Source organism: Pogoniulus pusillus, chromosome 38 (genome assembly GCF_015220805.1).
Source record: "Pogoniulus pusillus isolate bPogPus1 chromosome 38, bPogPus1.pri, whole genome shotgun sequence".
Lineage (NCBI taxonomy): Eukaryota > Metazoa > Chordata > Aves > Piciformes > Lybiidae > Pogoniulus > Pogoniulus pusillus.
In genome coordinates this window covers 2147229-2168952 of record NC_087301.1, presented here as the reverse complement: position 1 = coordinate 2168952, position 21724 = coordinate 2147229, and the positions used below count along the sequence as shown (strand labels likewise).

Here is a 21724-nt window from a genome sequence, read left to right as displayed (position 1 = left end):
TTGTGTCCAAATCAAATGGTTATTAGCAAAATCCTTTGCCCTCCATTGAGATTCTGCACCATTTGCTTGGCACCAAAGGTAGGCTCAAAGGTTTGGGTTTGCTCTCCACACAGAGCACTCTGCAGGAGAATTTTAAACTGGACCTTCCATTGCTACTTGGGAAGAGATCTGTGGTAAAGATCAGGCCTGGCTGCTCTGCTACCTGAGACTGAATCCCTGCAGAGGATTTGATTTGCTGCCAGCATTTCTATGGCACTCCTAAGGCCCAAGAAGCTCCTTTCCAGCTAGGCACTGAATTACTGCAGAATCAATAAGGAGCTGGGGGAGAGATGGATGATCACACAGGGCTTTGCTGGTGCAGAGTGATGCTGGCTGTGAGAAGGTGATGCTGAGGAGACCACAAGCACAACAGAGAACCACCTGCCCAGCCCAGCCAGGAGCCTCCTAATCTGCCTGCCCCAGATCAGCTGCATTCCAAGAATCCCTGTGAGCACATTTAGCTGGCAAACACACTCTCCTTCCCAGTTTGGTGCTGCCATTGGGTGCTGGGGACAGCTCCCACAGCAAGCTGAAGAACCTTTAGACTATTCACCATCAGCACTGCAAGGTTATACTCTGAGGAGTGTCAGACCTGAGTCACACACACTGAGAGATGCAAAACTGCTGCATGGTCACTGACAGCCTCGTTTCTTGAGGGCAAAGAGGCTATTCCATGAGCTCTGAGACACTTGATGAGCCCACCAGGGAGGAACAGACACACAGAGATGCTCAGACTACCTCATTTCTTTAACATCAAACCTAAACAAGCAAAATCAGGAGTTACTGATCTAAATGAGAGAGCAAGGGGATGAAAAGAAAGGTGAGTATGAAACTAAAATGAAGCTACCAAACACACTGAGGAGGTAGGAGAGTGATTGAAAGCACTGTGAGGGAGCAGCTTAGAACCAACCTTTTTTCATTGGGTGGTACAAATCCGGCTGAGGATCTAGCAGGAGGGAAAACAAAAACAAAAATAGCAGAGAAAGGAGATTAAGAGAGAAAGGGAAAAAAAAAAAAGGCTTCTGCATGATTTCTGACTCACACTCTGAGAAAAGCTTTTAGGACACAGCTTTAAGCTCAGGCCTCTGCTCCAAGCACGTTTAAAATAAATCCACAGGCACACACCAGCTGTCAACAGCCAGAGACACAAAGGGAGGAAAAACACAGGTGAAGAATAGATCTTAAAGAGGAATAAAGGAGAATTCCTGTAGCCCTTCAGCAGGTCATGACACAGCAACGTAAGGTGACAGCAGAGTGATCATTTGGTTAAAAGGGGTTGGAAATTTGGTTAAACAGGGGTTGGAAGTTATTTGGTTGAAGGCTGAAAATCTGGTTAAAAGGAGGCTGAAAATTAGTTGGGTGAGGAGTGAAAATCTGGTTAAAAAGGAGGCTGAAAATCACTTTGCTGAGGAGTGAAAATGTGGTTAAAAAGGAGGCTGAAAATTACTTGGGTGAAGAGTGAATATCTGGTTAAAAAGGAGGCTGAAAATTACTTGGATGGGGGCTGAAAATTTGGTTTAAAATGAGGCTGAAAATTACTTGGTTGAGAAGTAAAAATGTGGTTAAAAGGAGGCTGAAAATTACTTGGGTGAGGGGCTGAAAATGTGGTTAAAAGGAGGCTGAAAATTACTTGGGTGAGGGCTGAAAACTTGGTTAAAAAAGAGGCTGAAAATGAATTTCAGGATCAGGTCACACAGAGAAAAACTGAAGACTCCCTGCAAAAAAGAAAGAATTTGGCAGAGAAGAGGTGGACAAGTCAAGAGCAGCTGAGTGTTAATCACTGGCAGCTCTGCCTCTTCCCAGTGGCCACTCTGGAGGGTAGTGTGCCCAGTTCTGGGCTCCCCAGTTCAGGAGGGACAGGGATAGACTGAAGAGGGTCCAACAGAGGCTGTGAGGATGCTGAAGGGGCTGGATGAGGAAAGGCTGAGAGCCCTGGGGCTGTTTAGCCTGGAGAAGAGAAGGCTGAGAGGAGGTCTTGTGAAGGTTTCCAAACACCTGCAGAGTTGGGGGCGAGAGGCAGGGGCCAGGCTCTTCTCAGAGGCGAGAGGACAAGGGGCAATGGATACAAACTGGAAGCCAGCAAGTTCCACCTCGACATGATGAAAAACCTCCTTGCTGTGAGGGTGCTGGAGCCCTGGAGCTGGCTGCCCAGAGAGGTTCTGGAGTCTCCTACTCTGGAGACTTCCAAAACCTGCCTGATGTGTTCCTGTGTGACCCTGCTTCGGCAGGAGGTTGGACTCGACGTTCTCCAGAGGTCCAACCCCTACCATCCTACGATCCTCTGACGCTGCCTGGGTGAGTGCTCTCCTCTCACAGCCCCCCCAGAGGGATGGAGCTTTCTGTGCCCCATTCTGCACCCCCAGTGGTCCCAGCCTGCAGTCCCACCTACCTTCTTTCTCAGGCAAGGCTGGGAAGGTTTTCACCTGGAAGGGACGGAAGGGTTTGCCCTCCAGGGGAAGCTCTTCGCTCTCCTCGGAGCTCACCCTGACATCCACCTGCGACTCAGAGACAGAGGATGTGAACTGGTCCATGTCTGCACGCTGCTCCTGCAGCAGCTCATCTGAAAGGGATCAGAGGGAAGATTACAGCAACAGCATGAAACCTGGCAGGAGCAGAAAGGGGCAGATGGTTTCAACCTCGCTGAGGCAGGGCTGCAGGGGAAGGCTGCTCAGGGCTGCCAGGTTATTTTATCTTGCACACTCTGAAGCCTCATCTGGAATTCTCAGTGAAGGTGTTGGCTAGAAAATCCAGACAAATAAGGGCCAGGGGGTTTGATGTGGCACAAGGCTGTGGCAAGATGAGACTGAACTCCAAGCTATAAAGCATCTGCTTATTTGGATGGATATTTTTCAGCTCCCTCTGGGAGAGAGCTTTGCCACTCTGAATGCCACTGGCTCCTTCTGAACAGACAGGGAGTGTTCTTGGGAACAAGCTATTCTGACTGGCAGCCCTGCAGAAGCCAGAGACTATCTGCTTGCTGTGGTGGGCATCTCCTCAAAGCAGCTGGGAGTCTAAAATGGTGGCAGAGGAGTTGGCAGGCAGGGAGAGACACTCACCAATGTCATCCTGGATTTCTTCAGCCACATATGGCACCTTGTAGAGCAGAGAGAGGCTTTGATTCATCCGCTCCTCGATCACATGGAGATGTGTCATCACCTGCAAGGGCACCACAGCGTGTGGGAGCAGGCTCTGGGCTGCTACCAGCACTTCCCTTCCCAGAAGCCCACACAGCCACAGCATCTCTGAGGCTGGGAAAGACCCCTGAGATCATCCAGCCCAGTCTGTGACCTAACACCAGGACATCGACTACATCATGGCCACCGAGCGCCACCTCCAAGCCACCAAGTGCCACCTCCAGTCTTTCCTTAAAGACCTCCCAGGGATGGTGACCCCAGCACCTCCCTGGGCAGTCCATTCCAGTGCCTAAGCACCCTTTCCATGAGAAACTGCTTCCAAATATCCAACCTAAACCTCCCCTGGCACAGCTCAGACCATGCCCTCTTGTCCTGTCACAAGTTGCCTGTGGGAAGAGCCTGACCCCGACCTGACTACAGCTTCCCTTCAGGTAGCTGTAGAGTGATAAGATATTGTTTAATCAGGTATCAGCTGCTGGTGGATCTGCCATGGCAGGCAAGAGGCTGGGAGCCAGCTCAGTTCTCTGAGTGATGCTGACACACTGTGCTCCACTGCACTGCATTTCCACTCCTCTGCTGTGACCACAGGCTACAAGAGTTGGAGATCCGTAGCCTGGAGAAGAGAAGGCTTTGAGGAGACCTTGGAGTGGCCTTCCAGGATCTGAAGGGGGCTCCAGGAGGGCTGAGGAGGGACTGTTGACAAGGTCTGGTAATGACAGAAGAAGGAGGAATGGGTTTGAAGTGGCAGAGGGGAGATTGAAAGTGGATGTTAGGAAAGGGTTCTTTGCAGTGAGGGTGGTGAGACACTGGCACAGGTTGAGGGTGGTGAGACACTGGCACAAGTTGCCCAGGGAGGTTGTGGAGCACAGAATCACCCAACATGATCTTGGATCCAAGATCATGTTGGGTGATTCTGTGCTCCACAACCTCCCTGCAGATGTTCAAGGCCAGGTTGGATGAAGCCTTGACCAACCTCTTCCAGTGGGAGGTGTCTCTGCCTATGACAAGAGGTTGGAACTGGCTGAGCTTTGAGTTCCCTTCCAACCTAAACCATTCTATGATTCTATGCCAGGCAAGAGGCTGGGAGCCAGCTCAGATCTCTGAGTGATGCTAACACACTGTGCTCCACTGCAGCTGGCCCTGTGCACATGGCTCCCCCAGCATTTTGGGAAGGATTCAGCTGCCTCTTGCTGTAACAATACAGTAGCCAGAGTCACAATTCACTGCTTGATGCAGCTCCCAGCAAAGTGCTTTATTAAATGGATTATCATTCCTGACTGCTAGCAGAGATCCACACAACAGCAGCAGACAATCTTATTTATCAGCTCAGGGCTGAGAACAAAGGTGCCTTTCAGAACGATGCTGCCATTACATTTGTCTTACACCCACTCCACCCACTCACAGGCAAAAGCACTCTCCCATCACCAGGGAAATAAACTCCAGCTCCTGCAACCTCAGACTCTCTCTCCCCCCCAGCACAGGGAATGCCCCCAGTGAAGTCGAGCCTGACCTGAAGAGGGTGCTGCATAATCAGGGACGGTGCAGAGCAAGGAGAACACTGATATGGGTGGCCAAAGGCTGGGGAAGCAAGCGGCTAAGGAGCTGCATGGCCCTGTTTGACAGTCTGACGTGCACCTGACCTTTAAGTGCAAGGATGAAAGCAATTTAATTTCACATGTGGCAGCTTGTCAATCAAGGGGATCGATGGAGGAGCTTCAAAGTGCAGCTGAAAAGTAAAGGGGATGGAAATTGAAGTGTACCACCCCCACGCCTGGCACGTCGATTTGTTGACACTGCAGCCTTCCGAATGAATTAAGCACTGGTTAGGTTTCAGCTGAAGACTACACTTCACACATTCCCCCCCTGGGCTTCGGCAGCGGCAGAACAAAGGGTCAGGGTGGACTCTGCTTGATATGCTAAGCAGCCTCTGCAAATGCAAGCCCCCATTCTGCACTGCAAGCCAAGCAGCAGCTTGTAAATACCACAACTGCTACGGAGCAAGAACCGTGGAAGCAGCAGCAGACAACCTGAGGGTAGGCTGCTAGCACCCAGAAACAAGAGGCCATGGAGCAGGCACCTCCAAGTGGGAGGTTTGCTTCTTGAGAATCACTGCAGCACTGCTCCACACCCTACCAGAGGGGACAGGAGCAGACTCCAGGCCCTGTCTCACTCTTAACCCATGTTCTTCCTTTCCTGCCTCAGCCTTGAAGTCCCTCTCTTACTCTTAACCCACAGTATTCCCATTCCTGTCTCTCTCTTGAAGTCCTCCTCTTAATCCACATTATTTCCATCTCCTAGTTACACAGACAAACAGAAATCACACAACTCAGAATCATTAAGGTGGGAAAAGGCCTCTAAGAGCATCAAACCCAACCTTCTACACACACCTCCATGACCACTAGACCTATTTTTTCCCCCAGCAAACCAGGACTGGCAACGCAGAGAGGAGATTGCTAAAGCTGAGGCTGGGCAGTCAGTTCTCTCTGCTCCTCTGTGAGAGAAGATACCTTTAGGGAGTGACCTCCCACTGTTACCAGGCCACTCTTCAACTGAATTCTGCTCAGACTTTTCAGTGCCTGTTAACTGTTTTAGAGATGGGTGACAAAAAGGAGGAGCAGGACAGAATTCAAAGGGTGTGTGGAATATCTGCAGTTACTCCTCCAGGTTTGCCATCCACTTGAAGCTGCATATGCACATACACCAACCAGCAGGGAGGAAAAGACTTTCTGGCTGCTCAGGAGTGAAAGATGTTGCAAAGGCACAAAATAAACTCATTAGAACAGACTGACTACTACAGCTAACAGTGGTGAGCAAGTGCTTGGCAAGGGCTGTGCCCTGTGCTTTGAGAACAAGGCAACAACTCTGCAGAGGCACGAAACAACTTCCACAAACTCAAAAGAGGCATCATGAAGAACATGCCTAATGAAAGGAACCCAGACATGGGGGCCTGGAAGAAGTGAGGAAGTCTCTTCAAGGATGACCAAGTGCCCAGGGAATAATTTCATGGGGGTCTGAAGAACACAAAAAGCGATACCAAACTCGCTCAAGTCCTTGCTGTAACACCCAGCGGATCAGCAATGCTTAGCTTGAGGCTAACAAAGGTTCCCCTGATCACAACCCATCCTTGTACCTGAGATTTCATCTGTGCAGCCTTTTCTGGGTCGACTGCCAGGACGTGCTGGTAGTGGCGGATGGTGTGCAGCCGGTCCTTGTTCTCGGCGCGGACGTAGCGCCTCAGAGCTTGCAGGATGCGGTGGGGCTGTGGGAGGAGGAGAGCTCACAGGATCACAGCACGTTAGGAGTTGGAAGGGAACCAATGAGATCGTCCAGTCCAACCCCCCCCTGCCAGAGCAGGACCACACAATCTAGCTCAGGGCACACAGGAACACATCCAGACTGGCCTGGAAAGGCTCCACAGAAGGAGACTCCACAACCTCTCTGGGCAGCCTGTGCCAGGGCTCTGGGACCCTTCCAGGCAAGAAGTTGCCCCTTGTATTAAGCTGGAACCTCCTGTGCTGCAGCTTCCATCCTTTGCTGCTTGTCCTATCCCAGGGAGCAGTGAGCAGAGCCTGTCCTCCCCCTGCTGACCCCCAGCCCTCAGATACTTATAGACATTCACTAAATCCCCTCTCAGTCTTCTCTTCTCCAGACTCTCAGCCCCAGGTCCTTCAGCCTCTCCTTATCAGGCAGTGCTCCAGTACCCTCATCATCCTTGTAGCCCTCCACTGGACCTCCTCCAGCAGATCCCTGTCCCTTTTAAACTGGGAAGCCCAAAACTGAAGGCAGTACTCAAGATGAGGCCTCAGCAGGGCAGAGCAGAGGGGTAAGAGAACCTCCCTTGATCTGCTCCGAGCACTTTGGTTCAGAGCTGAAATGCAGCACTTCAGACCTGGGCTCGCTTTGCTGCTGGACAGCTCAGACACCTGTGCCAGGCTCTTTGCTGTTTCCTCCTTAGTTCACAGACTCAGGGAATGGGTTGGGCTGAAGGGGCCTTCAAGACTGTCGAATTCCAACCCCTCTGCCATGGGCAGAGACACCTTCCACTAGCCCAGGTTGCCCAAGGCCTTCCGGTCTTGAACACTTCCAGGGTAGGTTGCCTCAGGATGTGTTTTAAGGCCCCATCCCTGGACACCTTTAAGATCAGACTTGATGTGGCACTGGGCAGCCTGCTCTAGCTGGAGATGTCCCTGCTGACCGCAACAGGGTCGGACAAGATGAGCTCTGAGGGTCCCTTGCAACCTAATGCAATCTTTAACCCATTACTGGGAATCTATTCCCTGCTTCTGCCCCAGCAAGTCACAGGCAGACTTCTCACCGAGCCATTCCCACCTTCCAGCCTCTGCAGTGCTCCCCTGTGGTGGAGAACTCACCCTGGGGGGGTCAGCCTGCAGAGCAGCCAGGTAGTTCTCCAGCGCGATGCGGCGGCGATCGTTCAGCATGGCCTCCACACGAGCCAGGTGAGTCTCCACCAGCTGCTGCTTCTCACTCGCTGCCTCCTTCTCCAGGGACTTCACCATTGCCTGGAAGTGCTGGGAGGAAGGAAGGAGTCTGTGTGAAATGTGCTGTGTGCTGCTGCCTCTCACCTAACTCCACACAAGGACCAGAGCCTGCCACACTGCGTGTCCAGGGCAAGGCCAGCAGCAGAGAAGGGCACTGAGAAAGGTTGATGCTGGCTTCACCCCTGTGAATTCCACGGTGACAATTTGCCTTCCAAGCTTCCATCACAACCTGCTCCAAAGGCCTGAAGAGGGCACATGGCCTGAAGACTACGTTGAAGTTGGGAGATGCAGATTATACTGAGTGGATGACACAGGATTAACTCCTTCCCTCCACCCATGTGGTAACAGGATCGATCCCTACAGCCACTCACCTGACCTTGCAAGTATTACAAAGGGGATTTGGCATCACAGAAGGGTTTTGAATGGAAAATACCCTCAGGGTCATCGAGTTCCAACCCTTGACCCAGCACCACCATGGCCATTAAAGCCTGTCCTAAAGTGCCATGGCCACACAAGTCTTCAACACTTCTGGGGATGGGGACTCCACCACCACCCTGGGCTGCCTGTTCCAAGGCTTGACAACCCTTTCAGGTAAGAAATTCTCCCTCTTATCTAAGCTAAACCTCCCCTGGGCACAATTTCAGATCTTCTCCTCTTGTCCAATCACCTGATGCTAAGGAGAACCCAGGAAAGTCCATCAGGCACTGTTACACTTTAACAGAGATGATGGAAAACTCCTGTGGACTTCAGAGTGTCCTATGCTAAAAAAAACAGAGAGAAAAACTGTGTCCCCAGGTGGGCTTAAAATCTGGAGTCTGCCTCAAGTTGTACCTAGGTTTGAGAGGACTCCACCACCAGGAGAGCCTGCCCCCATCAATCCCACACTGCAAATACCCCTGATTAACTTCCCAGCCTAGCTGAAGTCCCCTGCTAAGGCAGAGCATGGGCATGCTGGCAGCAGCCCAGCCTTATCTGCTGCCTAAGCAGGATTCACTAAGTCTGCCTGAACAGGAAATGTCTGTCCAGAGAGCCAGGGCCAAGCTGACCTGGGCTGTGAGGCCCTGCTTACAGGGCACAACAGGCCAAAGGGCTGAAGTTACAACTTGGCTCTGCTGTGGCTGCGCTTCAGGAACGAGATAGCTTCCTCCTGCCGGGGGCGAGGAGAGGCCCTGGCACAGCATCAGCTCATCTGCAGCTCCAAGAACAAAGCAGCCAATTGAAGCAGACCTCCTGGAAAAGGCAGCTGTTAACAGGGCAGGAAAGCTGCTCTGCCACCTCACTCATCCCCTGGCTCTGAGCATTAGCATCTCCCATGCAGTCTGCGGGGAAGATGAAGGCCAAGCACCAGTAACTTTCCCCTTTCAGCTCTTACCTGAATGAGAGTCTGCCTCTCTGCCTTGGGGAGGTTTACAGCCTGGTGTTCTGCTTCCTCCCATTCCTTTTTCACCTGGGCAAGGAAAGGACAGGACACATCAACAAGACACAAACTTATGTCTGACCTTTGAGAGCTAATTTCCCTTCCCAGGCAGATCTTTGTACAGCCTGGCCAGGTTCTGAAGCACAGCTGTGGGGTTTAAATCTAGCACTTAAGCCCTCTGAGCAGCTGGCCAGGAAAGTCCATTAGGCACTGTCCCCAGTGACTTCCCTCTCACAACACTCTGAAGATGTGCAAATCTAACTGCCACAGTCTGGTCACACTGCAAGGGACATGCTGAAAGATGGAGAGTGGAAAGGGATCAAGAATGGCTTAGGTTGGAAGGGATCCCACAGATCTACTCCAATCTCCCTGCCATGACCAGGGACACCTCTCAGCTGGACCTAGTTGCTCAAGACCTCACCCAGCCTGGCCCTGAATACCTCCAGGGAGGAGGCATCCACAACCTCCTTGGGCAACTTATTCCAGAGTCTCACCACCCTTGTACTGAAGAATTTCTTCCTCAGCTCCTGCTCTGCCTCAGCTTCACAGAATCACAGAATCAAGCAGGTTGGATGACACCTCCAGGATGGAGTCCAACCTATCACCCAACCCTTCTCAGTAACTAACCTGGGGCACTAAGTGCCTCCTGCAGCCTCCAGGGATGGGGACTCCACCACCTCCCTGGGCAGGCCAATCCAATGCCAATCACTCTTGCTGGGAAGAATTCTTCCTAATGTCCAGCCTGAACCTACCCTGATGCAGCTTGAGGTTGCGTCCTCTTGCTCTGTCCCTGGCAGAAAACCATTCTCCCTTGTCCTGCCTCTAGACACCCTGCAGCCATCCTGGAGCATCCCTCCAGGTAGAGGAAGGCAGCTCTAAGGTGACCCCAGTCTGAACAACCCCAGCTCCCACAGCAGAGGTGCTCCAGCCCCCGGGTGCCAGGGCAGCAGGTGGTAAGCAAGCAGCACAGCAGGAGAGCCTGGCGGCAGATGCTCACCCGGTCCATGCGGTTGTGGTGCCTGACCTCCAGCTGCTCCTTGGCCTTCTGGAAGCGAGCATGCTCGTTGTCATCAGCAGGGGTTTCAAAGTACACATCCACATCATCAGTTGGCACTGCAAGGAGAGGCTGAGGGTAAGCCAGGGTGGGACAGCTGAGATCCTGGCTGGCAAAGGACAGGTAGGGAGAAGAACCCCCACGCCTGGCAGGCTGAGGTTACTGAACCACCACCACCACCACAACCTAGCAGGAGTCCATCTGGGGATGTTTAAGCTGCCAACTGACTGCCCAACCTCAGTTAGTGACATCATCCCCATGGCCACAGCAATGCACTGTGGCAACCAGCACCTGGTGGGTCCCCTCCCTAGTTCTGGGAGGAGCATTTTCCAGCTCCAGTAGCAGAGTTGTTTGGGATTGCAGGAAAAAAATCAACCAACCACCAAAAAGAAACCATCTTTGTTTTCCCTTCCCTCTCCCTTTGGCTTGGGACATTTTGTGCACGACCTGTTTGCTGACAAGCCAGCTCCAGACATCATTAATGTGATCAGGGAGCCTGACAGCAAATCTGCACAGAACACTACCCAGTATTTCACACTTCAAACCTACCTTCCCTACCAGATGCACCATGCAGGACTAACAGGCAATGATATTAGACAAGACAGCAACAGAAGGAGGCTCAGTGTGACAAACTGACCCATCCAATAAACTGCAGGGCTTGGATCTTCACAACATTCAAATCCAACAAGGGGAGAAAGAACACTTCGGAGCTGACAACTTCAAGCAAGGCCAAAATCCACAAGAGGAGCTCTGTGCTTCAGAGCAGGTCAGGGAATCCTGCTGTTGTTTTAGGAACTACACATCCCAGGGCCCTTTCTGTCAGGACCTAGGACAAACCTGATGTACTCTGTTGTTGCACTCCAGCAGAGGGAGGGCAGAAAGGGAACTGGAAAGCAACATTTCCTGCATCCTGAGCTCAGTTTTGGGCCCCTCACTCTGAGGAGGATATTGAGGGGCAGGAACATGTCTCCAGAGAAGGGTAACAAAGCTGGTGAAGGCTGTGGAGAACACAGCTGGTGACAAGCACCCAAAGGAACTGGGGTTGTTTGGTCTGGAGAAGAGGAAGCTGAAGGGAGAGCTCTCTACAGCTACCTGAAAGAGGCTGCAGTGAGGTGAGAGTTGGTCTCTTCTCCCTAGTATCAGGTGATGGGAGAAGAGGAAACAGCCTGAAATTGGGCCAGGTTGGAGATCAGGAACAGTTTCTTTGCTGCAAGAGTGGTCAGGGATTGGCACAGGCTGCCGAGGGAGGTGCTGGAGTCTCCATCCCTGGAGGTGGTCATGGCACTCTGGGACATGGTTTAATGGCCATGGTGGTGTTGGGCTGATGGTTGGACTCAATGATCTGAGAGGTCTTTTCCAACCAAACCAATCTTCTGTTTCTATAAATGTGGGTGGGAAAAAAGCCCCTAACAGGTCACTGACAGATGAGATGCTGCAGAACAACTTCTGCCTTGTGGCTCAGTATGGACTTGAATCAGATTCACTGCTTGGTTTGGGCTGGAAATTCCCTTAAAGATCATCTGGCTCCAATCCCCTGCCACAGGCAGGGACATCTCCCACTAGACCAGGCTGCTGAATCCCTTATCCAACCTGGCCTTGAACACCTCCAGGGAGGGAGCAGGCACAACCTCCCTTGGGAAGCTTTATTCTATCTAGAGAAGAAGTGAAGGTGAAAGGATTGTGTGCAAAGGACAATGTCACATCAGTACTGTACTCTGGGCTTCCTCATGGCATTTCTGACCCAGACTTGGGCACAAAGAATTCTCTTTCCAGTCCCAAATATCTCTCTAACAGGCCAAACTTTTGTCCAAAAGGCTCCTGACATCCACATCTTTCATTCCACCACTTCAGTCAGATCAGCCCAGTCTAAAGCACTCACATGAAGCCCATTCTGTGACCAGGATTATGGCTCTATAGTCAGGCTGCCAAGCCCCAGATCACACAAAAAAAAAGCCTTTCAAAAGGGCTTTAATGGTAGCTGAAGTGGAAGTGCTGGAGTTCAACAATAAGATTAATAAGGAGGTTAAAGTGTTGTTGGTTTTTTTTTTTCCTGGGGGGGTAGTTTCATCATCTGCCATAAAAGCCAACTGAAAACGGTGCCAAGAAATACCTCAAGCTCTCAAACATGCAGGGTTTGAGTCACTGTCCATACTTCAAACTCAGCTGGAAGGGGGAAATCAGAGATGGTTTAGGTTGCAAGGGGAGCAGGGACACCCAGGCTGGGTGTGAAATCTCCCCAAAGGAAGGAGACTCCACAACCTCTCTGGGTCTGGATTTTCCAGCCCCCAAAAAAAACCCTAACAGCAACACACAGCACCCAAGTGTGAACAAATGGAAATGGATTTGAAAGGTGTGGGTTCAGCAGATTCATACAATGGCTTGGGTTGGAAGGGACCTTCAAGATCATCCAGTTCCAACGCCCCTGGCAGCTCCCACTAGCACAGGTAGCTTGAGGCCTCACCCAGCCTGGCTTTGAACACCTCCAGGCTTGAGATCTGAGTTCTCTACCATTTCTCTGGTATTTTTCCCCAGCACAACAGCAAGGAAATGCCTCCTGCTTTGCACCACAGTGGACCAGAGGTCCAGCTGGCTCAAACCTATGCATGGTAACGTGGCTGGGCATTGAGTGCTCCTGTCCTTCTCTCTGGGGGAAAACAATCACAGTTAGGCGAACCAGGAGTTTTTACTAGAGGTCAGAGGCAGCCCCTGGACACTGCTGTAGGTCTGAAGAGGACAACTAAGCCCTTTGCAAGAGCTGCAAGCCAATGGTGAGCACAGACAGTGGAGGCCAAGAGCCACTTTCCCAAGGAAAGTTCACCCTGGAGACCTGGAGAAGCGGAGACAAGAGGAGACTGCTGCGAAGGACAGACAGGAGTGCTGCAGACACCAGAACCAAGAGGAAGAGCTACAGACGGATCCTCTCTTGCCCTAGGCAAGGAGGAGGAGACACCAAACGCCAGACAGACAGAGGCTAGCTCAGAAAGGGCCAGTGGGAGGCAGGACTTACTCATCTTTTTACACACAGCCATACAATACTCCTCTGACTCAAAATTGTTCCTGTTGCCTCCGCAGCCTCCATATATAAAGCGAATGCACTTTCTCTTGTTAGGGTCGAAGTACCAACGAGGCACCACAGCCCGGCAGGGCCCTGTCATCGCCTCCTGGGAGCAGACAGCTGTGTGGAGATGGGTTAGAAGATCAGCCAGTGAGGAGCACAGGCCTCGCCGAGCGACGTACACAACCTGCTGGTGGCACCGGTTCGCACCTCCTCCTAGCGCACACCAGCGCTGGCCCTGGCATCGCTGCTGCACCCACCTAAGGGCTTCTGTCGCTGCTGGGGAGGGGTTGCCATTGCTAAAACACCCATCACAAGGCTTGCTAGTGCTGTGCAGAGAGCTGCCTGCCCAAGCAGATGTCATCTCTGAGAGGGGTTGCTCCTTAGCTAAAGGCTGCAACAGCAAGGATCTGTTTTGCTGATGCCACAGAGTTCTGCGTGGGGTGTGCCAGGGGGAGAGCCTCCAGTGGATGAAACAGGCACAGAATGGTTTAGGTTGGAAGGGAACTCAAAGCTCAGCCAGTTCCAACCTCCTGCCATAGGCAGAGACACCTCCCACTAGAAAAGGTTGCTCAAGGACTCATCCAATCTGCCCTTGAACATCTGCAGGGAGGTTGTGGAGCACAGAAGCACCAAATGGGATCAAAGATCCCATTCGGTGCTTCTGTGCTCCACAACCTCCCTGGGCAACCTGTGCCAGTGTCTCATCACCCTCACTGCAAACAACCCTTTCCTAACATCCACTTTCAATCTCCCCTCTGCCACTTCAAACTCATTCCTCCTTCTCCTCCTGTCATTCCCAGACCTCGTCAATAGTCCCTCCTCGGTCCTCCTGGAGCCCCCTTCAGATCCTGGAAGGCCACTCCAAGGCCTCCTCAAAGCCTTCTCCAGGCTGCACAGCCCCAACTCTCTCAGCCTGTCCTCACAGCAGAGCTGCTGCAGCCCTCTCAGCATCTTGGTGGCCTCCTCTGCACCACCTCCAACACTTCTATGTCCTGCTTGTGTTGGGGGCTCCAGAACTGCACCCAGGACTGCAGGTGGGTTCTGAGGAGAGCAGAACCAAGGGGCAGAATCTCCTCCCTTGCCCTGTGCCCACACTGCTCTTGCTGCAGCCCAGCACAGGGTTGCTGTCTGGGCTGCACTCACACTGCAGGCTCCTGTTGAGCCTTTCATCACCCCAACTCCCAGAGCCCTTTCCTCAGGGCTGCTCTCAGCCATTCCTTGCCCAGCCTGGAGCTGTGCTTGGGATTGCAGCCAACCAAAGTGCAGGACCTTACACTTGGCCTTGTTGAATGCCATGAGGTTGGCCTGGGCACACCTCTGCAGCCTGTCCAAGTCCCTCTGGATGGCATCCCTTAGGCAACCCATTAAGACTGCTTAAAGCATTCCAAGATGTCCTGTTCCACTGCACTCTGCCTGGACAGACAGGTCACATCCTAAGGGTGAGGCAGAAGAGCAAGTGAAAAGGCAGGCTAAGCAAAAGGGAACAGGATGGCCACAGCAACCTCAGCTGCAGGGCTCTGAAGGTGTGAAACATCTCAGACACTGCAAGTGGACACTCAGGTAGCCAGGGCACATGGACTGCTTCCCAGTAAGCAGGCAGTGTAAGCAGCTGGGTTATTTTGAGGCAAGAGAACAGACACAGTCTGTAAGTTAGCAGCTGTTCATGCTACTTTCGGGGGCAACCAAGCCTCTGTACCTCCAAACCAAACATCCCCACCAGCTTGCTCCAATTCTTGCTTCACCCTGCAGATCCCTACCAGTCCTCCCCACACATGAGCTCAGCCCTGCTTCAGCAAGTAAAATTATCTGCAGCACGCTGGCATTTCCCCAAGAGATGCAAGAACTGCTGGCAATGATTCAGTGAGCTGTAGCTAATTGAATTTCATTCCCTCTCCCCTCCTCCTTCCTCTGCAGACACTTCCACACGCAAAGCACAGGACATCATAGAATGCTGAGGCACCACACAAGCAGCAGGTGCCCTCTGCAGTGGCACCTACCACTTAAAAGCTACCCACAAGTGTAGTGTTTATTGCTGCTGCACTAAGGATTTATGGCTCATGGAATAAAAGTGGGCCAGTTGTGTTGGCTGACTTACTTTTATGACAGGGAAGGGTTTATGCAAAGGTTAGGGCAGCACTGAGTGTCTTCCTCACCCTGAAATGGCAGCTCTGTGCCACCTCTGCAGAGTCAGGCCCACCACCTTCAGCTGCCTTTCCATCAGCTGCTGTAAAACATCAACTCCAAGGTAATCACCCCCAAACTAGGACTGCAAACTCTTTAGTGCACCCCAAACACCTCAATGCTTTTCCATGATCAGCCTAGGCAGATATGTTTTTTGGCCTCCAGACTGCACCTTGGTGGTGGTGGTGCCTCCCTGGAGGTGCTCTCCTTCAAGGTGCCAGCACTGGGCTCTGTGCCAGCAGAACTGCTGTTGATCTGCAAACAGATGGCAAACGCTCTGGAGAGTTCAACACTTGAAACACAAGCACCATCAGCTTGCCTCTGTTTGCTAACTTAGCAGGCAAATAAAACTTCCAAGTGGCATTTATGGACTCGATCAAAGCCCATCCCCCACCCCCCCAGTGCCAAGGGAGAGCCCCCAGGAGCAGTCTGAAGGCAGCAAGAGGCCAGGAGTTGGCTTACATTTCATATCGCTGCTGACTTCCTTCTCAGAGGCAGCTTTGTCGCTGCTAGGCTCTGTGGGGGTCTCCTCGTTGTAATCATCCACTTTGTAGCTATCATAATAGTCTTCCACCACGTCCTCCTCCTCCTCTTCACCCTCGTCTTCCTCATCTTCATCCTCCTCCACAGCTGTTCCTGTGAAGTCTTCTACACCTGCCTCTGTAGGGAACTCGCTGGAAGGATACAGTTGAGTTAAGGGGGAGTAAGGTGAGGTGAGGTAAGGGGGTAAGCACTCTGCAGCCAACCCTTCTTGTACTCTCCTCTTGAAACACTAAAGGTGGGGAAAAGAAACACATCAACTACTCATCAGCCCACCCAGGGGACTTCCCTGACTGCAAACACACCTGCTGCTGCAGGCAGAGCCTCTCCACACCTCTGCCTTTGTGAGCCTCTCTCATCAGCCTCTCCTCAGTACATGCAAGTGCCAGATCCGGGGGAGCTGCTTCCTGCAGCAAGCACACAGCCTTCATGGACAGCTAAGGACGAAGAGAGGAGGCTCTACAGCTCCTCCAGCAACAGGAGCACTGCAAAGGCATTTGTCCCTCTGCAAGGCTTTTTCAGGCTGAGGATATTCCTTTGGGAAACTCCAGCACAGAAATGTTCCTCTCAGCCCGAGCCACTGGGGAGCTGCCATGTGAAATATTAGCATCCAAAGCTGTTAACACCTATGCCAGTGTCCTACCTTTTATAGAGGTCATAGTCTTCATCCTCATCTTCATCCTCTTCCTCTTTGGACAGAGCCTGATCCACCACCTTGGTCTGAGGGCAGCAAACATATTCTGTCCCATGGAACTGGTCTACTCCGCAGGGCAGCAGCATGCCATAGCTGTGCAGGATCATCCCTTCTGTCAGGCAGGCCTGGAGGAGGAGCCCAGGGGTGGCACTTTAGCATCCTGCTCTTGCTTTGGATAAAGCTCAACTTTGCCTATCTTAGATCCCAAAAAATCCAGCACAACAGCAGTTGGTAAGAACACATCTGGAGAACATCTGGTCCAACTCCCCTGCTGATGCAGGCTCACCCAGGATCACACCCAGGTGGGGCTGAAATCTCCCCAGAGGAGGAGACTCCACAAGCACAATTTACAGCAAAAAGCTACCAGCAACACATCACCCAAGGCTGAACACAGGGAAATGGATCTGAGAGGTGTGGATGCAGCACATTCCTGGATTTGTAGAATGGTTTGGGCTGGGAGGACCTTCAAGATCATCTAGTTTCAGTCCCCCTGCCATGGGCACACCTTTCATAGAACCAAGCAGGTTGGAAAAGACCTCCAAGCCCATCCAGCCCAACCTAGCACCCAGCCCTGTCCAGTCAACCAGACCATGGCACTAAGTGCCCCAGTCAGGCTTGGCTGCAACACCTCCAGCCACAGCAACTCCACCACCTCCCTGGGCAGCCCATTCCAATGCCAATCACTCTCTCTGACAACAACTTCCTCCTCACATCCAGCCTCAACCTGCCCTGGCACAGCTTCAGGCTGTGTCCCCTTGTTCTGTCCCTGGCTGCCTGGCAGCAGAGCCCAACCCCAGCTGGTTACAGCCTCCCTGCAGGCAGCTGCAGACAGCAATGAGCTCTGCCCTGAGCCTCCTCTTCTGCAGGCTGCACACTCCCAGCTCCCTCAGCCTCTCCTCACAGGGCCTAGATCAGGCTGCTCAGACTCATCCAGTCTGCCTTTGAACATCTCCAAGGAGAGGGCATCCACGACCTCCATGGCCAGTGTGTGCCAGTGTCTCCCCACCCTCACTCTAAAGAATTTCTTCCTAATCTCCAGTCTAAATCTGCCCTCATACCAAGGTTAAAAATCTTAACATGATGTGCAGCCTGCTCCTAGAAACACCCAAGGTCAGGGTTAAAACAGGTTTAAAGATCAGGTTTTCTTGCTCTTCCTAATCTCCAGTCTGAATCTGCCCTCCCCAAGCTTCAAGCCATCCCCTCTCATCCTAACACTACAAGCTCCTGTCTAAAGTCCCTCCCCAGCTTCCCTGCAGCTCCCTTCAGGTACTGGAAGGCTGCTGTAAGGTCTCTCCCTTCTCCTCTCCATGCAGAGCAGCCCCAGACTCAGCATCCTGCATTGCTTCCTGCTGTTAACATCTCTAACACCCCCAGCCCCTAACAACTGCTGATTTCTAAGGCCAGGATGAAGACTCAAACATTTTGTGCCAACTCAAGGGAGAGAGCACTTGAAGGAAGCAGAGCTGTTTGCTTTTCTGGGCTGGCCAGTCCATGGAACTTTATCTGTTAAACTTTACATTGGAGTTAAGTGACTAATTGAGCAAATGGACTCTGCATGGAGCTTATTCTCCTGTGCTGCAGATGATAAGCAGGCAGATAACTCAAGAAGTGGCCAAATGTAAACTCTGATTAGACTTTATGCCTACACACTCCTCTTGAGCTAAGGAAATACATGGCTTTGTGGTGGCCCAGAAAAGGATGAAGTAAGAAAGGCATTGTTATGTGTATCAGAGCCCTCTGTGTGCTTTGCTTTGTTCCCATGCGGATGTCAACTGAGCCACACGTTCCTGGGGAAGTGCCCCAGCTATGTTCAAAGCAAAGGAGTTTTAGATAGGATAGACACAAACAGCTCTAGCCTCAATTAAAAGGTTCAAGGGACCCTCAAAGGTCATCTTGTCCAAACCCACCCCCACTCCTGCACTCAGCATAGACACCTCCAACAGGGTCAGGTTGCCTGAAGCCATATCAAGGCTGATCCTGAATGTCCCTAGGGATGGGGCAACAAGTTCCAGGATTTCATCATCCTCATTGTGAAGAACTTCCTCCTGATGTCCAACCTCAGTCTCCCTTGCTCCATTTGCAAACCAGTCTCCCTCATCCTGTCACTCAAAGCCCTTCTAAACTCCCTCCACAGCCTTCCTGTAGGTCACCTCCAGATACTGAAAGGCTGCTCAAAGGTCTCCCTGAAGCCTTCTCTCCTCCAGACAGAACAACTCCAACTGTCTCAGCCTGTCCCCATAGGTGAGGTGCTCCAGCCCTCTGATCATCTTTGTGTCCCTAGCATTGCTTGCTTTATTTCTGGCTGCTGGGATATGAAAGAAACAGGGAGGTGGAGCAGTGCAGCCCTAACCTTTAGCAGCACCACCACAACTAACCACTCTGCTTCAAAAATGGACATTTCCTCACCCCCTTCTTTTTATTCTCTCCAGCCCAAATGAGTGTGCAGAGAATCTGCAGCTTTTTTTGCTGGTCAGATTAAAAACCACCCCAAAAACCCTCCCTCACAAACCACCAAACTGAGCCCAACACATAAAAAACCCTCTCAGGGGCTAGATTTATTCTGAGAAGATAATCCATCTCTTATGTAAAACCTCCACTAATCAGGCACAATGAAACTCAGACTGCCCCCAGGCAAGCACTCCCAACCAAATCCCCAGCAGCAGCAGCAGGTACATGAAAGCAAAATGGACAAGAGGAGGAAAAAACAGAGGAAGCATCCTCTGACCACTGGAGCTCTCCAGCCTGGAAAGAAGGATCAGCCATTGGTGAAGGCAGTGTCTGAAAGCCCTGACTGAGGTCTCTCTGCTGGGATCTTAGGCAAGATGCTCAGGAGAGCTTTTCAGTTCTACACTTCTTTAGAAGAGAATTCGTTGAAAAATAAAAATCCCTGATCAGAATTAGTTCTGTTCTAGCTCAAACCAGGACAGGAGAGGAGGGTAGGAGACCCCTGCAGAGGGACCTGGCCAGGCTGCATGGGTGGGCAGAGGCCAAGGGGATGAGACTGAACAAGGCCAAGTGCAGGGTTCTGCATTTTGACCACAGCAACCCCAAGCAGCACTACAGGCTGGGGCCAGAGTGGCTGAGAGCAGCCAGGCAGAGAGGGAGCTGGGGGTGCTGGCAGAGAGGAGCTGCAGAGGAGGCAGCAGTGCCCAGGTGGGCAGCAGAGCCAATGGCAGCCTGGGCTGGCTCAGGAGCAGTGTGGGCAGCAGGACAAGGGAGGTTCTTGTGCCCCTGTGCTCAGCACTGCTCAGGACACACCTGGAGTGCTGTATCCAGTTCTGTGCTCCTTCATTCAAGAGAGATGTTGAGGTGCTGGAAGGTGTCCACAGGAGGTCAGCAAGGCTGGGGAGGGGCCTGGAGCACAGCCCTGTGAGGAGAGGCTGAGGGAGCTGGGGGGGTGCAGCCTGCAGAAGAGGAAGCTCAGGGCAGAGCTCATTGCTGTCTGCAGCTGCCTGCAGGGAGGCTGTAGCCAGGTGGGGTTGGGCTCTGCTGCCAGGCACCCAGCAACAGAACAAGGGGACACAGCCTGAAGCTGTGCCAGGGCAGGTCTAGGCTGGATGTGAGGAGGAAGTTGTTGTCAGAGAGAGTGATTGGCATTGGAATGGGCTGCCCAGGGAGGTGGTGGAGTGGCTGTGCCTGGAGGTGTTGCTGTGCATGGAGGTGTTGCAGCCAAGCCTGGCTGGGGCACTTAGTGCCATGGTCTGGTTGGTTGGGCAGGGCTGGGTGCTAGGTTGGGCTGCAAGAGCTTGGAGCTCTCTTCCAACCTGCTTGATTCTATGATTCAAACTATGTGTGTAGATGACCTGGATGTGGATGTTGTAAGCCCAGGCTGAACCTGGCCATGGATGTCCTCCTGTCACCAGTGCACGTATTGATGACTGAGCCTTTTCCAGGCAGACAGAGCTCCTTCCATGGGACTCCTTGTAAAAAAGGGAGTCTCCATTTTCCTGACAGCCACCCTTAACACACTGAACCATGGTAATCAGGATAAATATTCCATCTGGTGTTACCTCTTTTGCCACTGTGTGCCAGTGCTGGTGGCTTTCACAGATGTCCATCCGCTCCTTGTGGAAGAATCGGCACTTCTCTGGCACCAGCAGGACATCACTGACAAACTCACCCACTGAAAAACAAGCAGCAGACACAGGTCACACAAATGGCCAGCACCCAGCAGAAGACAGAGCCAGTGTCAGAACTCCTCCAGAATTCACTTTGTACATTAAAGGTTCACTGTGCTTTACAGGTTTGCCATCCAGAGGGACCCAGACAGGTCAGAGAGGTGTGCGGAGGAGAATCTCATGAGGGTCAGTGTAGGATCATAGAATGGTTTAGGTTGGAAGGGACCTCAAAGCTCAGCCAGTTCCAACCTCCCCATGCCATGGGCAGAGACACCTCCCATTAGAAGGTGTCATTCATCCAACCTGGCCTTGAACACCTCCAGGGAGGTTGTGGAGCACAGAAGCCCCCAATATGATCTTTGATCACATTGGGGGCTTCTGTGCTCCACAACCTCCCTGGGAAACCTGTGCCAGTGTCTCACCACCCTCAACCTGTGCCAGTGTCTCACCACCCTCACTGCAAACCCATTCCTAACATCCAGTTCCAATCTCCCCTCTGCCACTTCAAACCCATTCCTCCTCCTGGCATTCCCAGACCTTGTCAGTAGTCCCTCCCCAGCCTTCTCATAGCCCACTTCAGATACTTCAAGGCCACTCCAAGGTCTCCTCAAAGCCTTCACTTCTCTAGGCTGAAGATATGGCAAGGTGCAAGGTCCTGCAGCTGGGGCAGGGCAACCTTTGGTATCACTGCAGCCTGGGGGATGAGGAGATTGAGAGCTGCCCTGCAGAGAAGGACTTTGGGCTGGTGGTATCCAGCTCTGGAGCCCCCAGCACAAGAGGGACATGGGCCTGATGGAGCAGATCCAGGAGGCCACAAAGATGATCAGAGGGCCAAAGCAGCTCTGCTGCAAGGATAGGCTGAAAGAATTTGGGCTGTTCAGCCTGGAGGAGGGAAGGCTCCAGGGAGATCTCACAGGTGCGTATCAGTATCTGAAGGGGACCTACAGGAAGGCTGGGGTGGGGCTGTTTAGAAGAGCCTGTGGCGATGGG

The 21724-nt window shown here is 52.3% G+C and overlaps 1 protein-coding gene across 4 annotated transcripts in view; it reads right to left on the bottom strand.

The window, feature by feature from the left end:
* APLP2 (amyloid beta precursor like protein 2) overlaps positions 1–21724 on the bottom strand; it is a 62953-nt gene that overhangs the window by 7383 nt on the left and 33846 nt on the right. For 2 of the 4 annotated variants that reach the window (XM_064173353.1, XM_064173355.1), the window contains exons 4-14: positions 20627–20739; positions 16566–16741; positions 15845–16056; positions 13151–13318; positions 10087–10202; positions 9045–9119; positions 7544–7702; positions 6304–6432; positions 3096–3195; positions 2429–2599; positions 950–985 (exon numbers count right to left, since the gene is read on the bottom strand). In XM_064173353.1, coding sequence (XP_064029423.1) covers positions 950–985; positions 2429–2599; positions 3096–3195; positions 6304–6432; positions 7544–7702; positions 9045–9119; positions 10087–10202; positions 13151–13318; positions 15845–16056; positions 16566–16741; positions 20627–20739 — 1455 coding nt within the window. The remainder of the gene's footprint in view (positions 1–949; positions 986–2428; positions 2600–3095; positions 3196–6303; positions 6433–7543; positions 7703–9044; positions 9120–10086; positions 10203–13150; positions 13319–15844; positions 16057–16565; positions 16742–20626; positions 20740–21724) is intronic. The other 2 variants (XM_064173356.1, XM_064173357.1) reach the window with 2 other exon arrangements.